We start from the raw sequence: 17709 nt of genomic DNA on the forward strand, positions 1-17709 counted from the left end.
GAGTGAGAGAAAGAGAGAAGAGTTCAGGAGGGCTCCGAAGTTTTTGACCTGAACGACTAGAAAGAAGGCACTGCTCTAAAAGTTTCTCCTGTATTAACTCATCTAATCCCCACACTAAACTGATGAGGAAAGTAGCGTCATTGTTCCCATTTTCAGTGAGGACACTAAGACAGGTTGTTCAGGTCACACAGCTAGTAAGCGAAAGAGCTGGGATGGGATCAGACTGGTTTCATAGTCTGTGCACCACCCACCGCACCAACTTTCCCTTAGTGACAGCATCCTAGTCCAATAAAAGATTCTTATGATGGAAAATGTAATAAGACCAAAGATAATGTTATAATCTAGGCATAACTATTTAGGCCTGAAGTAGGATATCTGGCACAAAAATAAAAAGAAAACCTCATTCTGATTTGGTCCATTGGCCATTCCCTCAACTTTTCCAATACTTTCCTTCCCCTGGCCCTTGCTTTGTTATTTCTTTTCACTTAGAACACTTTGCCCAGTAACCCGCCATGCATTTTGAAATTCTGTACATTTTTTTTTATGATTCAAGGATTTATTAAGTCATACATGCAAAACATACTGCTAATTGCATTAGCAAAAGATCAATGTAAAAACACTCCACAATTCTGCAACTGTCAACTTAAAAAATGTTGTTCTAGTGGTTGAAAGGTTCAACCTTGTATTCTTGCCAGTGGGTAAGTTGTACAAACTTCATTAGCACGAGCACAGAGTTTACATAACCTCACACCCAGAGGAAGATTGTTAGAGCAACAGGGGCATGTCCACACAGGTGAGGCAGAGGGCCAGCATTAGGGACAGTGCTGGGGTCCGGCAAGACAGTGATGTTAAGAAGGTTCATAGTTTAAGAATATCTAAAATATTTTAAAAACTGTAAAGGTGCAACACATGATTTTTACATCTAGTTTACTAGAAAACTAAGGAAGCACTTATTAGCTTTGAATAAAGGAACATGAAAACAGGAATGCACTTTTACTAATCTACAAAGAAACTTCTAACACATTATCAGGAAAGATTTTATAATACAAGGAGGCATATTGCTCGCTGAAAAGGGGTTCTATAGGAAAAGCACTAAGTTAGCAAATATGGGAATGGCCAGTTCAGTGATTAATTAATTAAATGCTCAATGAAATTCTGTATATCTTAAACACAGAACTCAAATTCAAATTCTATCATAGAACCTTCCTGCCTGCCAAGTGATGGGACTCTCACTCAGATGGCAGCTATCATAGCTGTCACATACCACCTGGCAACATAATTTCCTCTGTCAGTCTATGTGAGCTCCAGGAGGTCCCAGCTATGTTGTGGGCATCTCTGTATCACTCTAATGTTTAGCACAGGTCTCTGAACTAGCAAGTATACAACAAATGTGTAAAATGTCTTGGCTACATGAGTAATCAGGTTAAAAACCAACTCCCCATGCAAACATATGCAGTTAGAGGCCAAATGAAAGACACATGCACACGCACGCACACACACACACACACACACACACACACACACGCACGCGCGCACACACACGCACCCAAAACTTTGATGACAATATCCAGAGTTTTACACAGTCTTTAAACACATGACAAAAATAAGGGATAAATAAGAGGAAATGGAACCTTTTAATCTTATAATTTAGGTAACAATGTAGCCTACTCAATTAAAAATTTTACTAAATTAAGACTAAAATTGCAATGCCCTTTAAATATTTAAAATTTTGTATTTCTATTTATTTACAATATATAGGCTCTTAAAGATTCATGGAACTTTAAGACATAAACCACATTTTGTAACTGGGCTTTTTATTTGTTAGGTAAGTAAATACAAAGGCAACAAAATCCTGAAAAGTGGGATGAAACCCCAACAGAAATGCTCTGTGGCCCACAAAGCCCTTCAGTAAAACATTGCCTGTTAAACCCTACATCCAGTGTGTGTGTTTTGATCTGCTGATGTTTATATGGAGGGTCCTTCTGCCAGCTGTGATTTCTTTTCATGTAACATTTTAGCTTTCCACTTTGATTTCTATAATTTAGAATATGTTTCCATCACATGTTGTTAGCTGATGGGCATGTCAAACATTTCAAAGACTATAGGGCGATTAGGAAAGGTTGTACAATGCAGGTCAGAAAGTATGCAAGGAAACAAACCAAACTCTCCTGTTTTAGCTTCTTTTATTTTTGCTTGCTTTTGGTCTTTACCCTACTGGGGTCTTTGGCAATTGTGTGTATATATTAACACACCTTCTCATTAAGCGCAAGTTGGCATTGAAGAGCCAAAACAAGAAAGCACTTAAGAAATCCTGAGACTCTCAGAGAAGTCAATTAGGTTTGTTATTTCTTTTAGCTTTGCTCTCTTGTTATTTATTCTTTATTATTTTTTTAAAATATGAATTTACTTCCATTTTTCAACCTTATCTTCTCATACTATAAGGATGTGACATCACTAAAGGTCACTTTAAAGGCACTAATGTTATGAATCTAGTAAGTGTGAAGAGAGAAGGACATGGCATAGATGAACAGACTGGGGGAAGCCACAGAACTGTAAGAGTTTACCGTGAGTAAACACTCAGAATTTGTTATACAGTAAGAATCACAGTGAGTTATACAATAACTGAGGTCCATAGTACTAATTATTTACAATCATACAAGCATAAGTAGTCCTTCAAAAATTGAGTATAAATATAACAGGAAAAAAAACAATCTATAAGGAAAAAATTTTATGTGTCCAAAATATATGTGTTTCTTGGACAAAAATCCACTGGGTTTGAGAACAAGAAAATATTAGAAAGTAGTAATTTTAGAGGAACAAAACCTATGCAAAATACATTTTAGTCCTTTATTATATAATTTATAAGTTTGGAAAAAGAAATCCAGGCTATTAATAATTCTGGAAAATATTTTTTCATGCAGTGTATCTATAACAATAACTACCGTGTACTCTCTCTTTATTAAGAGAGACCTTTACGTAACTAAATTTTCCCTGAATAATCTCTGTGTCACCATTGGCCTCCAATCGCTTCCCAAGCCACTTGAACACATCTCTGGAAATCGTGGTAGGTGGTCAAAAATAATTTGTGATTTAAGGGTACCTGCTAATGATTTAGGGTATTCTAATGATTTGAACATTTACACATCTAAACAATATATATTTAAGCAAGATAATCTTTTAAACTGTGACAATATAAGAAAGTGACATTACAGTGCAACAGACAACAGATTTTTCCCAGTGAACTATACTTTTTCCATTGACAAATTCACCTCTCTCTAGAAATATACAAAGATAATTGAAAAATCATAATAGCAAAATGTTCATTAAGCCATCAGAATAAATCTCTTGTTTTCAAAATATTAACCTTAGTATTGAGTGCATCAATGCGCTCGCCAAAAGGTTTGTTACTTCTAAACACTATATACAACAAAAGGCTGTGAGAGAGTCTTAGCAGCAGAACTAGTGGCAGCTAAAAATTATTAAAAATTATTGTTAGTGAATTTAAATGACAACTTAGCCAAAATTCACTTAATGTTCACTTTGTCAGTTCTTTAGAATGGAAATTTAACTCTGGAGTGAACACAGTATCTTCTGAGTATAGTCAACAGGCTATAAAGCCAGAGCCCACGGTCAGAGGGTTTTAGACTTGGTACATAGAAGGAATCCATTGTACAGCATGGATCTCTGTCCGTACTCAAAATACCTAATGATATTTTTCATTTATACTGAACTTCTTTGAAAAGTACTGTACTATTTCACATGATCCTTTTATTGTAACAAAATGTATTAAACAAAACCTTTAAATGAGGTTTAAAAGCAGCTGAAAACTGGCTGCTTTAGGCTCTAACTATCAGAAGACTCTGTTATCTGGGAGTTTGGGCTCTCAAATATCAGAAACCCCAATAACTTATCATAAAAATACAAGCTCTTGGTTTTGAAAAATAGACAAAATGCACTGAACATGGAACCATCTCTTGATTGTCAAAGAAGACAAGATACCAGTCTCATAGATCCATGTGGTGCTTGAATTTCAGTGATCTTTGCTTTTGCAGGTTCCATTTTTCACAGTTTTGGGCAGCCTCTGACCTTTGGTGTAAGCACGGTACCAAAAATGGAGAAAGAGCAGCAGAAAGATGCACCCATAACTCATAATGATGTACAGAAAGACTGGAAACTGGTACTTGCAGTCCTCCATGAAAAAGAACTGGCTTATGTGGATGGTGACAATAATGAACTGGACCTAACAGATGAAAGAACGAAAAATATTTTTCAGATATGAAGAGGCACAATGGAGCAATTATTTAATGCATTCTTTGCCTGCTTATGTTCTATCACTCTCCAACCACATGCAGGCTACTGTTGGATAAGGAATTTTATCTTTCAATCTAGCCTCCATGGGCGTGATAATGGGTGGGATAGTGTTCAAATCCAGATGGGAATGTGGAACCACCATCAGTCCCACCAAGCTGCACAGCTCCAGAGGATCTATACAAATGTCCCTGAAGCTGTGACCACAGCAGCCCTTTCATCATCTGAGAACCCTCAAGGCAGGTTTTCTGCCAATCTTTAATGTGAGGCAGTGACGAAGGAAATGCAAGGGACCACTACTTTATGTCCTAATATTTAAAATAGTTTCAATTTCAAACAGTTTGTTGTTAGACCAGGTATTTCAATTCTGGGGAAATAAAAAACCTTCTAATTAGAGCCCCGCCAGTTTGTAGGAGCCAAAGCATCTCTGAGTCCTCATATCTTCCATTGAGTCACCACTATCATAGATAACAATATATCCTATCTGCCAATAGCAGCAGAGACTCTACAAGAAATGAGACAGATTTAGGGATCCTCTGAGTGATGTCCAAGGACTCTGTGTTCCAGACCATTCTACACCATCTTAAGAGGAACACTCCTGGGCTAATGTCCAGGGTTTTTTAAAATATATTTTTTCTCCTTATTAGAAGGCAACATATATTCTACAGAAATTTTAGAAAAGTAAAACCCCCTATATAAAAATCAATAACAATTATCCACAATCCATCTAGTCATCACTATAGTAAGATTTCACATAGTTTCTTTTATTATCATCATCAACTTTGCTTGGGTTAAATTAAGGAACTTCTATTCCTATGCAGCAGCTAAAACTACTCTTCTCGTTTTGCAGAGGAAGAACTAAAACCTTAAAAAGCCTAATCGACATCCTCAACATTCTATGCAGGTATGACTGTGTATCACCAATACATTTGAAATAATAAACCAATATCTATTGTTCTATATAAGTATTCTTCCACACAATTAAAAAGGCTTTACCACATTTAAAAATGTTAAAGTTTAAAAAGCCTACTACAAAATTTTATATGCAGTATAATATAAATCATGCAAAAGGTATATATTTATATCAATAGAAAAGCTAAATAAGAATAAAATAAAATATCAGTTCTGATCATCCCTGGTTAATGGAATTATGTTTATTTTTCTTTCTCTTTGTTTAACTTGATGTTCTTATTTCTCTGATGAGCAAGTATTACATTAAAATCTGAAATTATACTTAAAAAGAAAGCAATTATGAAAAGCTCTCATGACTTCATAATATTCCAAAGTAAAAGTTAAAATAATGTATTACACCATTTGCTTAGGGCTGGTTATTTAGGATGTTGTCAATTTTAAATACAATAAGCAACTCTGCAAGGGTATACTCTAATATTATTTTAACATCCTTATAGACTAAAGTATCAGTCTCTTACCTGGGAGAACACATTATATGAATATGCCAAATCTTATCTAACAAGTTGTAGGATTTCAATAGCAATTAAGTTTCAACAGAATAGATACACCTAAATTCATACTCTCTCTTTAGTGTTATTGGCAGACTATGACACTAAACTATGCTAGACTGTAAACCTGGAAATAGAATCATAGAATTTTTATTTTAATACAAGACAAAATTTAGAGCAAATCATCATCTCAATTCATAAGTACTCTTCAAAAAATGCCATATATTTTTTAGGATTAATGCTTGCAAAGTATATTATTAGGTATAAACTGCCTCTGTTGTCCTGAACATTGTTTACTTGAGAACAGTGCTCTAATTTATGCTATCAGAAAATAAAAACCACCTAGAAAGCAATTGTAAATGACTTTTGTAATATTCCAAAGTAGAAATTAAAATAACTTCTTTCACTATTTCTTTAGGTTTAGTTATCTAAGGTCTTATCAATTTTGTCAATGTTTATATGAAACCACCACTGTATACCTTTAATCCTAGTACTTTCACTAGTTGGAGAAAAGACTTAGAAATATAAGGACCAGAAAGCCAGGAAGGCTCATAATTCCCTCAAACTTATATTTCCTCAAGATCGTTTAGATCTAAAATATGAAATTTCTAACTTTTAATATAATATTATGCCTATTGAGATTCACATAACTGAGATTATTTTGATCATAAATGTTTATTTTCTATAAATGCATCAAATACTATAAAAATGGTATAAAGACACACATTTTGATTTCATTGCCTGAGCCTCTTGGCTACCAAATATGCTTTGTTTTCAAAATAGTTCCTGACTGCCTGACCTGTGGTATGCAGTGGATAAAGTGCTGACCTGGAATGCTGAGGTCACTGGTTCGAAACCCCTGGCTTGCCCAGTCAAGACATATATGAGAAGCAACAACTATGAGTTGATGCTTCCTGCTCCACTTCCTGCCTTTATCACTCTTTATTTTCTCTCTAAAGTCAATAAATAAAATCTTAAAAAAAAAAAAGTTCCTGACAAAAGTTTAAAAAAATAGAAAGGATAATATAATAATGTGATGCCACATAGAGGCCAGTCACTTTCTGTCCCTATTGTTTTGTACACTCTGTTCTTTATTTAGTTAATGCCCTAATTCACAGAGAAGACAAGTGACTCCAGTTTCATATATTGTTTTAAAGAAAATTAATTACTCACAAGCTGTAATGTTGTCAAATGTTTTTTCCACCACAAATACTTCTGGTAGGCCGGCCCCATTGCACAGAGTCCATAGTAGGAGTACATGACGACATGCACAGCTGTATTTAGAAAGGCATGGAATGTGCCCAAACCACCTGGAAAATACAAGCATTGTAAAATGGGGGCACTGTTCCTAAAAAGAGACACATTTTTGTCTGAGATTTCAGCATATTTATTTCTTCAAGTTTAGTAGGAAGAAAAACATACAGTATATGAAACATCAATCTTGCTAAACCATTATCAAATTTGAGGGAGCTGGATAATACATTCATTTAGTAAATAATATATAAATCTTAGAAAATAAATGATCATGTCTTTGTTATGTCTTGACTTAAGATAAGCTTATGACTTGGGTTTACTTTAACAATCTACATTGAGTTACTTTTTAAACATGATATATTGCTAAATAGTGGTAATCAAATTCACCTTTTAGTGATGGTTAACATATATAAAGTACATTAATCTTAAGCGTACAATTTGATGATTTTTTACATATACACAGACCCACAGAACCATTACCAAATTCAAGAAATAAAGCATTTACAACGCCAGGTGAGATTCCCAGACCTACTTCCAAAGAATACAACCCTCACAATGTAACCTTTATTCTGATTTCTATAATCAATTATTATTATGCCTGCTTTTAAACTTTATATAAACAAAATTATACTGGATATATTTTTGTGCCTTTCTTTCAATCAACATGTTTTTAATATTTATCCATGTTGGTGTGCACATCAGTAGTTTGCCTTTTTATTGCTATATAGTATTACACTGTATGAACACATCTGAATTTATCCATTCTCTTATTAAAAGTTATCTAGATTGTTTCTATTTTGGGTTACTATAAATAAAACCACTAAGAATTCTTTAGCATGTATCATTGTGTGAAATAAAATTCACTTTTTCCACTCTTAACTTTTCAGTGAAGATTTTTAGCACCATTAAATTTTAGCAGTAAAACTACTGGCTTTCATTAATAAGCTACACTAAGTTTACTTTAACCAATTATCGTTTTTCCAAAATAAATGTTTATTATTAAACCATCTTTGTTTACTGCTTCCATTTGATTTTTATGAATTGTGCCTTCTTATCTTGGTCTTTATCTTCTGATTTCCCCACAGCTCCTACTGGTCACTTTAATTTTGAGTAGAAGCAAAGAACACTGAGGGAACACAAGCAAAGACCATTTCAATTGCCTCGAGCTGAACCCCGTAGCACAGCGGAAGGAGTGACATGGTGATTAGTTTGTAGTGGGGGAAGAAACAAAACTTCCCTAGCATCTCTTTCCAAAGTGGCACAATATAGGAGAATCTGCATTTTTTATGTACAGCCTGATTCAGCTTAGGAATGTTGGCCTGAAATTTAAATTGGTCTCCAAAATATTTTCTATTCTTTATACCAGATTCTTTAATTCCAGAAATAAAGCAAATCTCACAAATTTGGACTAATTGTCTTTGAAGGACCAAATTTATAAATACTATGAATTACAGAAAGTTTAATGCAAAATAAAAATTGTCACATAGTAGAAATAATTACTTTTTAATAATCATTCATTATTGCAGCAATTCTAGATACTGCCACTGATAAAAGTACTTCCTTAGAATAACCTGTTTTAAATAATTATTTTAAAGTAGCTTAAATAATCCTCCAATGCCTCATTTTTTATATACTGTCCCTTCATAAACTTTCCCTTCCTGAATAAATAAATTTTACCTAATCCTTTAATTATCACACATTTCAGATCAGAAGAAACTGAACTAATGAAGCTTATTAACAACCTTACAACTTTTATTATTTGCATTTGAGTTAGTTTTCTTTCCCCAAAGAAACTTAAATAAATATAGCGGTATGAAAACACATTTTCTAAAGATAACTTAAAAATAAAGCAATTGTCTATTTCTGATAGTTGAGAAATCAAGCTGCTTAAGAGACTAGATACCTCCCGATTCTATTTGTGTCTCACAATTATATAAACAAAAGAAATCTATACCCTTGATAACCAACTACATCAGAGCCTGTCTCATTATAATGCCACACCCTTTTTTGGTGTAAGAGTGCCCATATTCCCATTTAGAAGCTTTCATCACTTAAACGTCCTAAAACAAGGATATTATGGACAGGAATTTAACGAGGTGCTAGTGTAGCTAAGTGTTTAATAAGACTTACTGCCCCAAATGAGCAAGCTATCAAAATTAATTTGCTTATTTTCTCTAGTTTATGATTATTTTCTGGTAAGTTATTTTAATGAATTTGTTCACAGAACAATTACATTTTAATTAGTACTGTTTTTCACAACTTCTTTGGAAGGCTTCTCTAATAAAGTATTTGCTTGCTTTCTTCTTTGGGTAACAGTTCTGAATAGCAAACATGTCAGTATGAATTACACTCAGTCCCATCACATTTTACCCCTTTGGTTTGGAAAAAATAATAATAAATCACTTGGGTAATTTTTATAATTCTCCATATTTCTGGGAGCTAGGGCACAATTAATATAAAAGCCTATCACAGAAATATTTTCATCATATTGAAAAGAAAGCTGGATTGCTAATTTCCCAGAAAGTTGTACAATAGGCAAAAGGAAATTAAACTAGATAGAGATCAGCTATGCTCAAGTTTTTTAAAAAACAGATTAAAATGGGCATTTTCATTCTAGCAATGGAAGCCAATGCCAAACCACGTCTCTGGAAATACCGCAGCCCTTATCACAGTGCTTTACACTGAATAGATACCAGGTGTTCACGTGTGTCCTAGATTCCACACAAAGGCTAACAGAGTTGCCCACTCATGGACTATAAGAGAAAAACATTGTTTTCTACTATTTACATATTGGAAAGCAAAAGGGGGATTAAGCTATGGACAATGAATCCAGTACAAAGTGCTTTATGTTCGTAAACATGGTAACATAGAAAAATTGAGGTATATCATATGTTTAAATTTTCATTACTGAAAGCATTGTTTGTTTTGAAATGGATTCAATGATAGAAATTAAAAACATGCTCAACTCTACTCATCAAATACAATTTATTTTCCCATTATAGGATAAACAGTCAATATATAAAAATTAGAAAATAGAGAGAAAGATAGAGAGAGAAATCACTTTTTGTGTTAATATTTCTAAAAGCACTGTATTTTGGGGTACTACTTTCCAATCTTTTTTCTATTTTCATATCTCTTTCAGCATTGTGATAATATTCTGGTCTCATAAAAGAAAACTGAATAAATTATAAGGGTGTAAAAGAACCTTTCCTAGTATACTTTCAAAATAGAATACTCACCTATTTCTGATAATTTAGGAGTTAAGCTGCTTAAAAGATGAGCTAAATGCCTCTCAATATCATTTGCATTTCACAATTATATACATAAAAGAAATCATAACCATTCAATTAGTGGATGTTTAGGTCTTTTTCAATATTTCTCCAAAACAGAAAAATATAAAGATGTTGATAATCATGGTAGGAATAACTGAGAGACACAATATGCATGTGGGAGGAAAAAAAACTAAAGTAAAATAATAGAGATTAAATAATATAGCTACCCTTGATTTATGAAAAGAATATAGATGAGACTATCTTGTAATGTGAATTAAACTTTAACATTAACATACAAGAAAAAATAACTACATTTACTTTTTAATAATGATCATCAGATAAATGCCAATTTGGGGCAAGGAGGTACTTTACATACTAGAAAATCAAGTGTCGAGGAACATGGTAGGAACAGCCCTCCTGGCTGCTCTAGGTTCTGGGCTCTCTATTTTTTTTTTTTTTTTTTTTTGTATTTTTCTGAAGTGAGAAGTGGGGAGGCAGAGAGACAGACTCCAGCATGCACCCAACCAGGATCTACCTGGAATGCCCAATAGGGTGCGTTGCTCCCCTGCAACTGGAGCCATTCTAGCTCCTGAGGTGGAGGCCATGGAGGCATCCTCAGTGCCCAGGCCAACTTTGCTCCAATGGAGCCTTGGCTGTGGGAGAGGAAGAGAGAGATAGATAAAGAGGAGAGGGGGAAGGGTGGAGAAGCAGATGGGTGCTTTTCCTGTGTGCTCTGGTTGGGAATCGGACCTGGGACTTCCATATGCCGGGCTGACACTCTTCCACTGAGCCAGCGGGCCAGGGCTGGTTCCGGGATCTCTTTTGAGCCACTGGCTTACCCATGTCCTGTTGTGCTCTGAGACATGAGACATGCAAAATTTTCCCCATGCCTAGAGAGTCTAAAAGTCAAAACAAAAGTTCCTCAGTTGTAGTTCCTCTTTTTTTTTTCCCCCTCAGTCTTGCAGATCACAGAAATGTTAAAATAGTCTAATATGGGCTGCAGGCCTACTTAAAGACTTCTTAAAGTTAAGGAAGTAGCATAAGTAAATTCCCCAACCAATTTTCACTAATAAGGAAAAAATACGTCATTGGGAATATCACTTATTTAAAACTTAATAAGGTAAAATTACTTACCTTTCTATTTTTCCCCATGCTAGATGTTTAGAACCAAACCAAACCAAAGAGCCTGTTTGCCAAGCTTTTGATCTAAACTATCTTGACTTAAAAACAACACCAAAACATCTTTTAATATGGTAGGTTGCTTATAAAAGTTGTGACAAGTACAATTTGACACATCTTTAAAGAGCTATTAGGGGTTAGAGTATGTATCAGCTATTTGAAATCTGAAGGCAAAGAAGATCAGATAGCTCAACTGGTTAAAAGCATTACCCCCCAACATGCTGAGGTCATGAGTTTGTTCCCTGGATCTGGGCACATACAAGAATCAATAAATGACGGCATGAATATGTGGAACAACGAATTAATGTTTCTCTCTCTCTCTTTCTCTCTCTCTCTCTCTCCCTTCCTCTCTCTAAGAATAAATAAATAACTTTTCTTAAAGATATGGAACTTGAGATAGATACTCTAAGTCTCTGGATACATATAAGAAATAGGTATTTAATAACATTCCAATAAAACCAAGACTTTTATCATTTTATTTATTTTATTATTAATTTACTTTAAAATGTTTAACAGAACTCGATGAGAAAAGATTAAAATCCAAACAAAATAACTAAAAAATGTGTGGAGAAGACTGTCCCTAAAAGCCAATGCATTTTTAAAGACTGAAGGATTGGAAAAAGATCTAGGTATGAGTCCTGCATTTAGGATTCAAGTAATACTGAAAGTTAGATGTCTGATCTAAGTGATTCTTTGATGTTTTGAGTTTCTCTTAAATCACATTTAAAGATTGATTTTGTGTTTACAGCATACAAAAATGCTATTATGTATAATAAACGATCCCAACTCTCCCCTGGCTACCTGCAGCAAATTTGACTCCAAACCACCAGGTCCATGGCATGATGGTATGATGGAAGACATGCAGAAAAGTCACTTGGCTATTTTTCTTACGCAGAACAAAAAAGATCTGAAATAATTTAAAGAAAATCAAGTTTATATAAAATCATGCAATTATCAATCTAGAGTTATAAAAATATTGGCAAAGTAAAAACCATTTCACATCATAATTTGCTTTGAAAGGACTGATTTATATGATAGATGCTCATAGGACCAGCTGATTCTCCAAGGTGCAGTTTAAAAGCTAATTAATGTGAACGAACTTAGGCGTGATGCCTAGTTATGGGATAATTGATAAAAAGGTAAAAAGAAATTGCATGTAGATTTGAAAATCAAAGAAATAAAGTGAAGATTATGCCCACAAATTATTGAAAGAAATGTTATTGGTAAAAAAAAAAAAAAAAAAAAAAAAGGCCCTGGCCGGTTGGCTTAGTGGTAGAGCGTCGGCCTGGCATGTAGAAGTCCTGGGTTCGATTCCCAGCCAGGGCACACAGGAGAAGCGCCCATCTGCTTCTCCACCCCTCCCCCCCTCCTTCCTCTCTGTCTCTCTCTTCCCCTCCCGCAGCCAAGGCTCCATTGAAGCAAAGATGGCCCGGGCGCTGGGGATGGCTCCTTGGCCTCTGCCTCAGGCACTAGAGTGGCTCAGAGCGACGCCCAGGATGGGCAGAGCATCGCCCCCTAGTGAGCAGAGCGTCGCCCCCTGGTGGGGGTGCCGGGTGGATCCCGGTCGGGCGCATGCGGGAGTCTGTCTGACTGTCTCTCCCCGTTTCCAGCTTCAGAAAAATACAAAAAAAAAAAAAAAAAAAGAATCCACATGGACTTTGAAGTATATGAGAAGGCAGGGAATCTTAATTCTTAGGGCTGAAATTATTCTAAATTGCTCTCTAACACATCTTACAAATTTAGGTAAGGGATTAAGCAAACTGATAGAGACTTGCAACAAACCAAAAGTTTAAAAAGTTATTATTAAAGAAAAATGAAGAGGGAAAAACTTGAAGAGTTAATTGGGGGGAAACAGGATGGAAAAGAAAGTAAAGCTGCCTGGGGAAAATGAGAAGGGCAGGAAGGCGCCAGCCAGATCGAAAGCACCACGGTGCGCAGACGCGCGACAGAGGAGTGAAACGGAAAGGATTTGGGGGAAATTAAAAATAGATATATTCAAAAGCAGAATTAAACGTTCAATTAAACGCAAATTCAAGAGACCAGCAGGGGGTTAGGGTTCTAAATAAGAGACTAAGCAGAGTACCAGACACAAAAGTACTTGGAGGAATATATCAGAAGTGTGGCTACTGAGGCCCATGGAGGCAGCAACCATTTCCTTATGAAAACTAGAACTGAGAACATGCAAAGCAAAAACAATGAAGCCAAAATACATTTGCTTATGCACATGAGAGAAGGCAGCATGGTGCAACAGAAAAAGCCATAAAACAGCGATCTGGGGTCCTAGCTGTTTAGTAGCAGCAATTCCTTTGGGTAAGTCACTTAACCTCTTGGCTTCAATGTATTTTTTAGAGTGAGAGTTTTGGATTTTAATAAATCAATAGTTCTCAATCCTGGCTGCATATTACAATGTGTAAAAAGCTTTTTAAGAATAGCCGTGCCTGGTCTCTAGACCATCTAGCAACCAAATCTCTGGGGATGGGACCTAGGCTTTCTTGCTTTCTAATGCAATTAAGTCTACTGCACCATGAAGATTGAGAACCACTGGACTACAGCAAGGGTTCTCCAAGTGTGTGTCTTGGACCAACAGTAATGCTATTATTACCTGAGAACTTGCTGAAATGCAAATTCTTGAGCTCCACCCAAGACCCTACTGAATCAGAAACTCTAGGGCAAGGGTCCCCAAACTTTTTACACAGGGGGCCAGTTCACTGTCCCTCAGAGCATTGGAGGGCCGCCACATACAGTGCTCCTCTCACTGACCACCAATGAAAGAGGTGTACCTTCCAGAAGTGTGGCTGGGGCGGATAAATGGCCTCAGGGGGCCACATGCAGCCCGCAGGCTGTAGTTTGGGGACCCCTGCTCTAGGGGATATGGGCATCTGTTTTCACAAGCCCTCCAAGCGATTCTAATGCATGCTAAAGTTAGAACCACGGGAATTATTCTATGCTCACTAAAGTTATTTCCAATTCTAACATTATGCACAGTCATCTAAGAAGAGAAAGCATGTTGAGATTTGCTATAAGAAATGTAGGTAGTGATATATATTCTGAAGAGAGAACACACTTGTCAGGGTTAGGCCCAGGACTGGTTTCAGATCACTAAGACCCACACACCACAAAGACACAGTAATTATTCAGCTTTCCTACTCTGGAAACAAAGGCACATGTCTTTCTCCTCTTCTAAGGGACCCAAATCCACGGCCCTTGCTTCTCGCAGGGTCCAGTCACCCAACGTCACAGTTAATCCCCAGGCAGAGAGAGAATTCAGAGGGCAGCTGGAGGTAGTTTTTACTGATCTGCCAGGGGTAACCTGACACTACTGTGTAAGTTTATGAATATTGGAGCACTTATCCTCTTAAGAGGATATAGTGCTTTTGTAAGAAAGACCAAAGGTAAAATGTCCTCGGCTCTTTGATTCCTAAACTTGCTTCCCAAAACAACTGTCATCCATCCACATAAAGATGCGGTTTTGTAGTGTGAGTTACATGCTTATCTTAAACAGGTGCTAGATACATAGGAAAGCTTTAGAGTATGCAAAAGATTGAAAAATAAGCTTATCCTATCTATCCTCTAACATTACTGATAATAAAAGGTAGGTCTGCCTGAGGAGGAGAGATAACCAAAGTTATCAGACAGCCGAACTCTAGCAGTTAGTTTATTGCTTTCGCGGAAACATCAAACATTTACTAAATAAGGTGACTACATACTCACAGTATCTAACAGCTCGATAAATTTTGAGAAGTAATAAAGCCAGCAGGTGCGTACCATCTGCAGAAACACATATAAATATGGATTTATTATTTTTGACATGGAAGAAAACTTAGTTTTTTTTTAATTTAGGCAAAATACACATAGCAAAAAATTTACCATCATGACTATTTTTAAATGTACAGTTCAGTACATTCACATTGGTGTGAAACCATCACCACCATCCATCCATCCATAGCACTCTTAATTGATCTTGTAAAACTGAGACACTGTATCCATTAAACAACTATTTATTTCCCTTTTCCACAGCCCCTGACATTGACCATTTTACTTTCTGTCTCTGAACTTGACTCTTGGTAACTTATATAATAGAATCATATAGTATCTGTCCTTCTGTGCCTGAATTATTTCACTTAGCATAATGTCCTCATAGTTCATGAATGTTGTTGGTGCATGTGTCAGAATTTCCTTCCTTATTAAGGTTGAATGATATTCCATTGTATATGTATACACCATATTTTGGGTTTTTTATTGAATTTATTTGGGTGACATTAATTAATAAAATCATATAGGTTTTAGGTGTACAGTTCTATAATACATCATCTATATATTATGTTTTGTGTTCACCACTCCAAGTCAAGTCTACTCCAATCACCATTTATACCCTCATGCCCACTTCTACCTCCCCCCACCCATCTTTACCTATGGTAATCACCATGCTGTTGTCTGTGTCTATGAGTTTATTTTCTGTTTAATCTCTTCACCTTTTTCACCCAACCCCACAACCCCACCTCCCTTATGACAGCTGTCAGTCTGTTTTCTATCTATGAGTCTGGGTTTTTATTTGTTTGTTTATTAGTTTATTTTGTTCATTAGATTCCACATATAAGTGAGATCATATGGCACTTGTCTTTCTCTGACTGGCTTACATCACTTAACATAATGCTCTTTAGGTCCATCCATGCTGTCAGAAAGGGTAAGATTTCCTTCTTTTTTACAGCTGACTAATATTCTATTGTGTAAATGTACCACAGTTTTTTTTATCCACTCCTCTACTGATAGACACTTGGGCTGCTTCCAAATCTTGTAAATAATGCTGCAACGAACATAGAGGTCTTTCAAATTAGTGTTTCAAGTATCTTGGGATATATTCCTAGAAGTGGAATAGCTGGGTCATAAGGCAGTTCCATTTTCAATTTTTGAGGTAATTCTATACTGCTTTCCACAGTGGCTACATCAATCTGCACTCCCACCAATAGTTCATGAGGGTTCCCTTTTTTCCATATCCTCACCAAAGTTTGTTTTACCATTCATCCACCAATGGGCACTGGGTGGCCTACACTTTTTAGCTACTGTATATAATGCTACTGGCCCTGGCTGGTTGGCTCAATGGATAGAGTGTCGGCCTGGCCTATGGACATCCCGGTTCAATTCCTGATCAGGGCACACATGAGAAGTGACCATCTGCTTCTCTCCCCCTTCCTCTCCCCCTTCTCTCCCTCTTCCCCTCCCATAGCCAGTGGCTCAATTGTTTCAACCATCATCCCTGGGCACTGAGGATAGCTCAGTTGGTCCAAACGTCAGTCTCAGGCACTAAAAGTAGCTCAGTTGATTCAAGCATTGGCCCAAGAGTAGGGTTTCTGGATGGATCCTGGTTGGAGCACATGCAGGGGTTTGTCTGACTATCTCCCTTTCTCTCATTTAAAATAATAATAATAATTCTATAAATATGGGTATACAAATATCTTTTTGAGTCCCTGCTTTTAATTCTTTTGGGTATGTACCCAGAAGTGGAGTTGTTGGATCATATAGTGATTTTATTTTTAATATTTTGAGGAATGAGTCATGAATTTATTTTTAAATCTAAGAAATTAAAAAAGAAAAGCACTAACTTTCATGTGACAGAAAGCAACATACCCGACTTTGATTCTTTCTGGTTGGTAAGTTTTAGTTTTTTTCTTTCAATAGACATACTCTAATAATTAAATCATTTACTCATTCTGAATTCTCATTAAGTATTACAAATAGAGTTCAAAAAGTTTTAATGTTGATTTTGAGTTATAGGATTTCCAAAGAGAAACTTACCCTCAATGCTGTAGGTGACTGTGAATAGTCAACAATTTCACATCGAAATGAATAACCTGTACCCCAGCCAGACATCACAAACTGCAAGAGAGCACATGCATTTTAAAGAAGGAAGCACTTGCTCAACAGCTATAACAAAGGTAGTTTTGACTGTCTCTTCATTACATTCTCAGCTGAGTCAGCAGTCACTACAGAGGGAAAGGCAGACGGAAACAATTACAAACCAGGAACTAGCTGGGTATTAAAGCAATAAGAATTTTCAAAATCAGCCTGATCAGGCGGTGGCGCAGTGGATAGAGCATCGGACTGGGATGGGGAAGACCCAGGTTCGAGACCCCGAGGTCGCCAGCTTGAGTGCGGGCTCATCTGGTTTGAGCAAAAGCCCACCAGCTTGAACCCAAGGTCGCTGGCTCCAGCAAGGGGTTACTCGGTCTGCCGAAGGC

At 36.2% G+C, this 17709-nt stretch overlaps 1 protein-coding gene across 2 annotated transcripts in view; it reads right to left on the minus strand.

Annotated features, from left to right (window-relative positions):
- Window positions 1-2635: 2635 nt before the first annotated feature.
- ELOVL7 (ELOVL fatty acid elongase 7) overlaps window positions 2636-17709 on the minus strand; it is a 94989-nt gene continuing 79915 nt past the window's right edge. For both annotated transcript variants that reach the window (XM_066375508.1, XM_066375518.1), the window contains exons 4-8: window positions 17267-17347; window positions 15185-15241; window positions 12275-12380; window positions 6942-7078; window positions 2636-4240 (exon numbers count right to left, since the gene is read on the minus strand). In XM_066375508.1, coding sequence (XP_066231605.1) covers window positions 4031-4240; window positions 6942-7078; window positions 12275-12380; window positions 15185-15241; window positions 17267-17347 — 591 coding nt within the window. In that variant the 3' untranslated portion in view covers window positions 2636-4030. The remainder of the gene's footprint in view (window positions 4241-6941; window positions 7079-12274; window positions 12381-15184; window positions 15242-17266; window positions 17348-17709) is intronic.

This window comes from Saccopteryx leptura, chromosome 1 (assembly GCF_036850995.1).
Source record: "Saccopteryx leptura isolate mSacLep1 chromosome 1, mSacLep1_pri_phased_curated, whole genome shotgun sequence".
In the NCBI taxonomy this organism is placed as follows: Eukaryota; Metazoa; Chordata; class Mammalia; order Chiroptera; family Emballonuridae; genus Saccopteryx; species Saccopteryx leptura.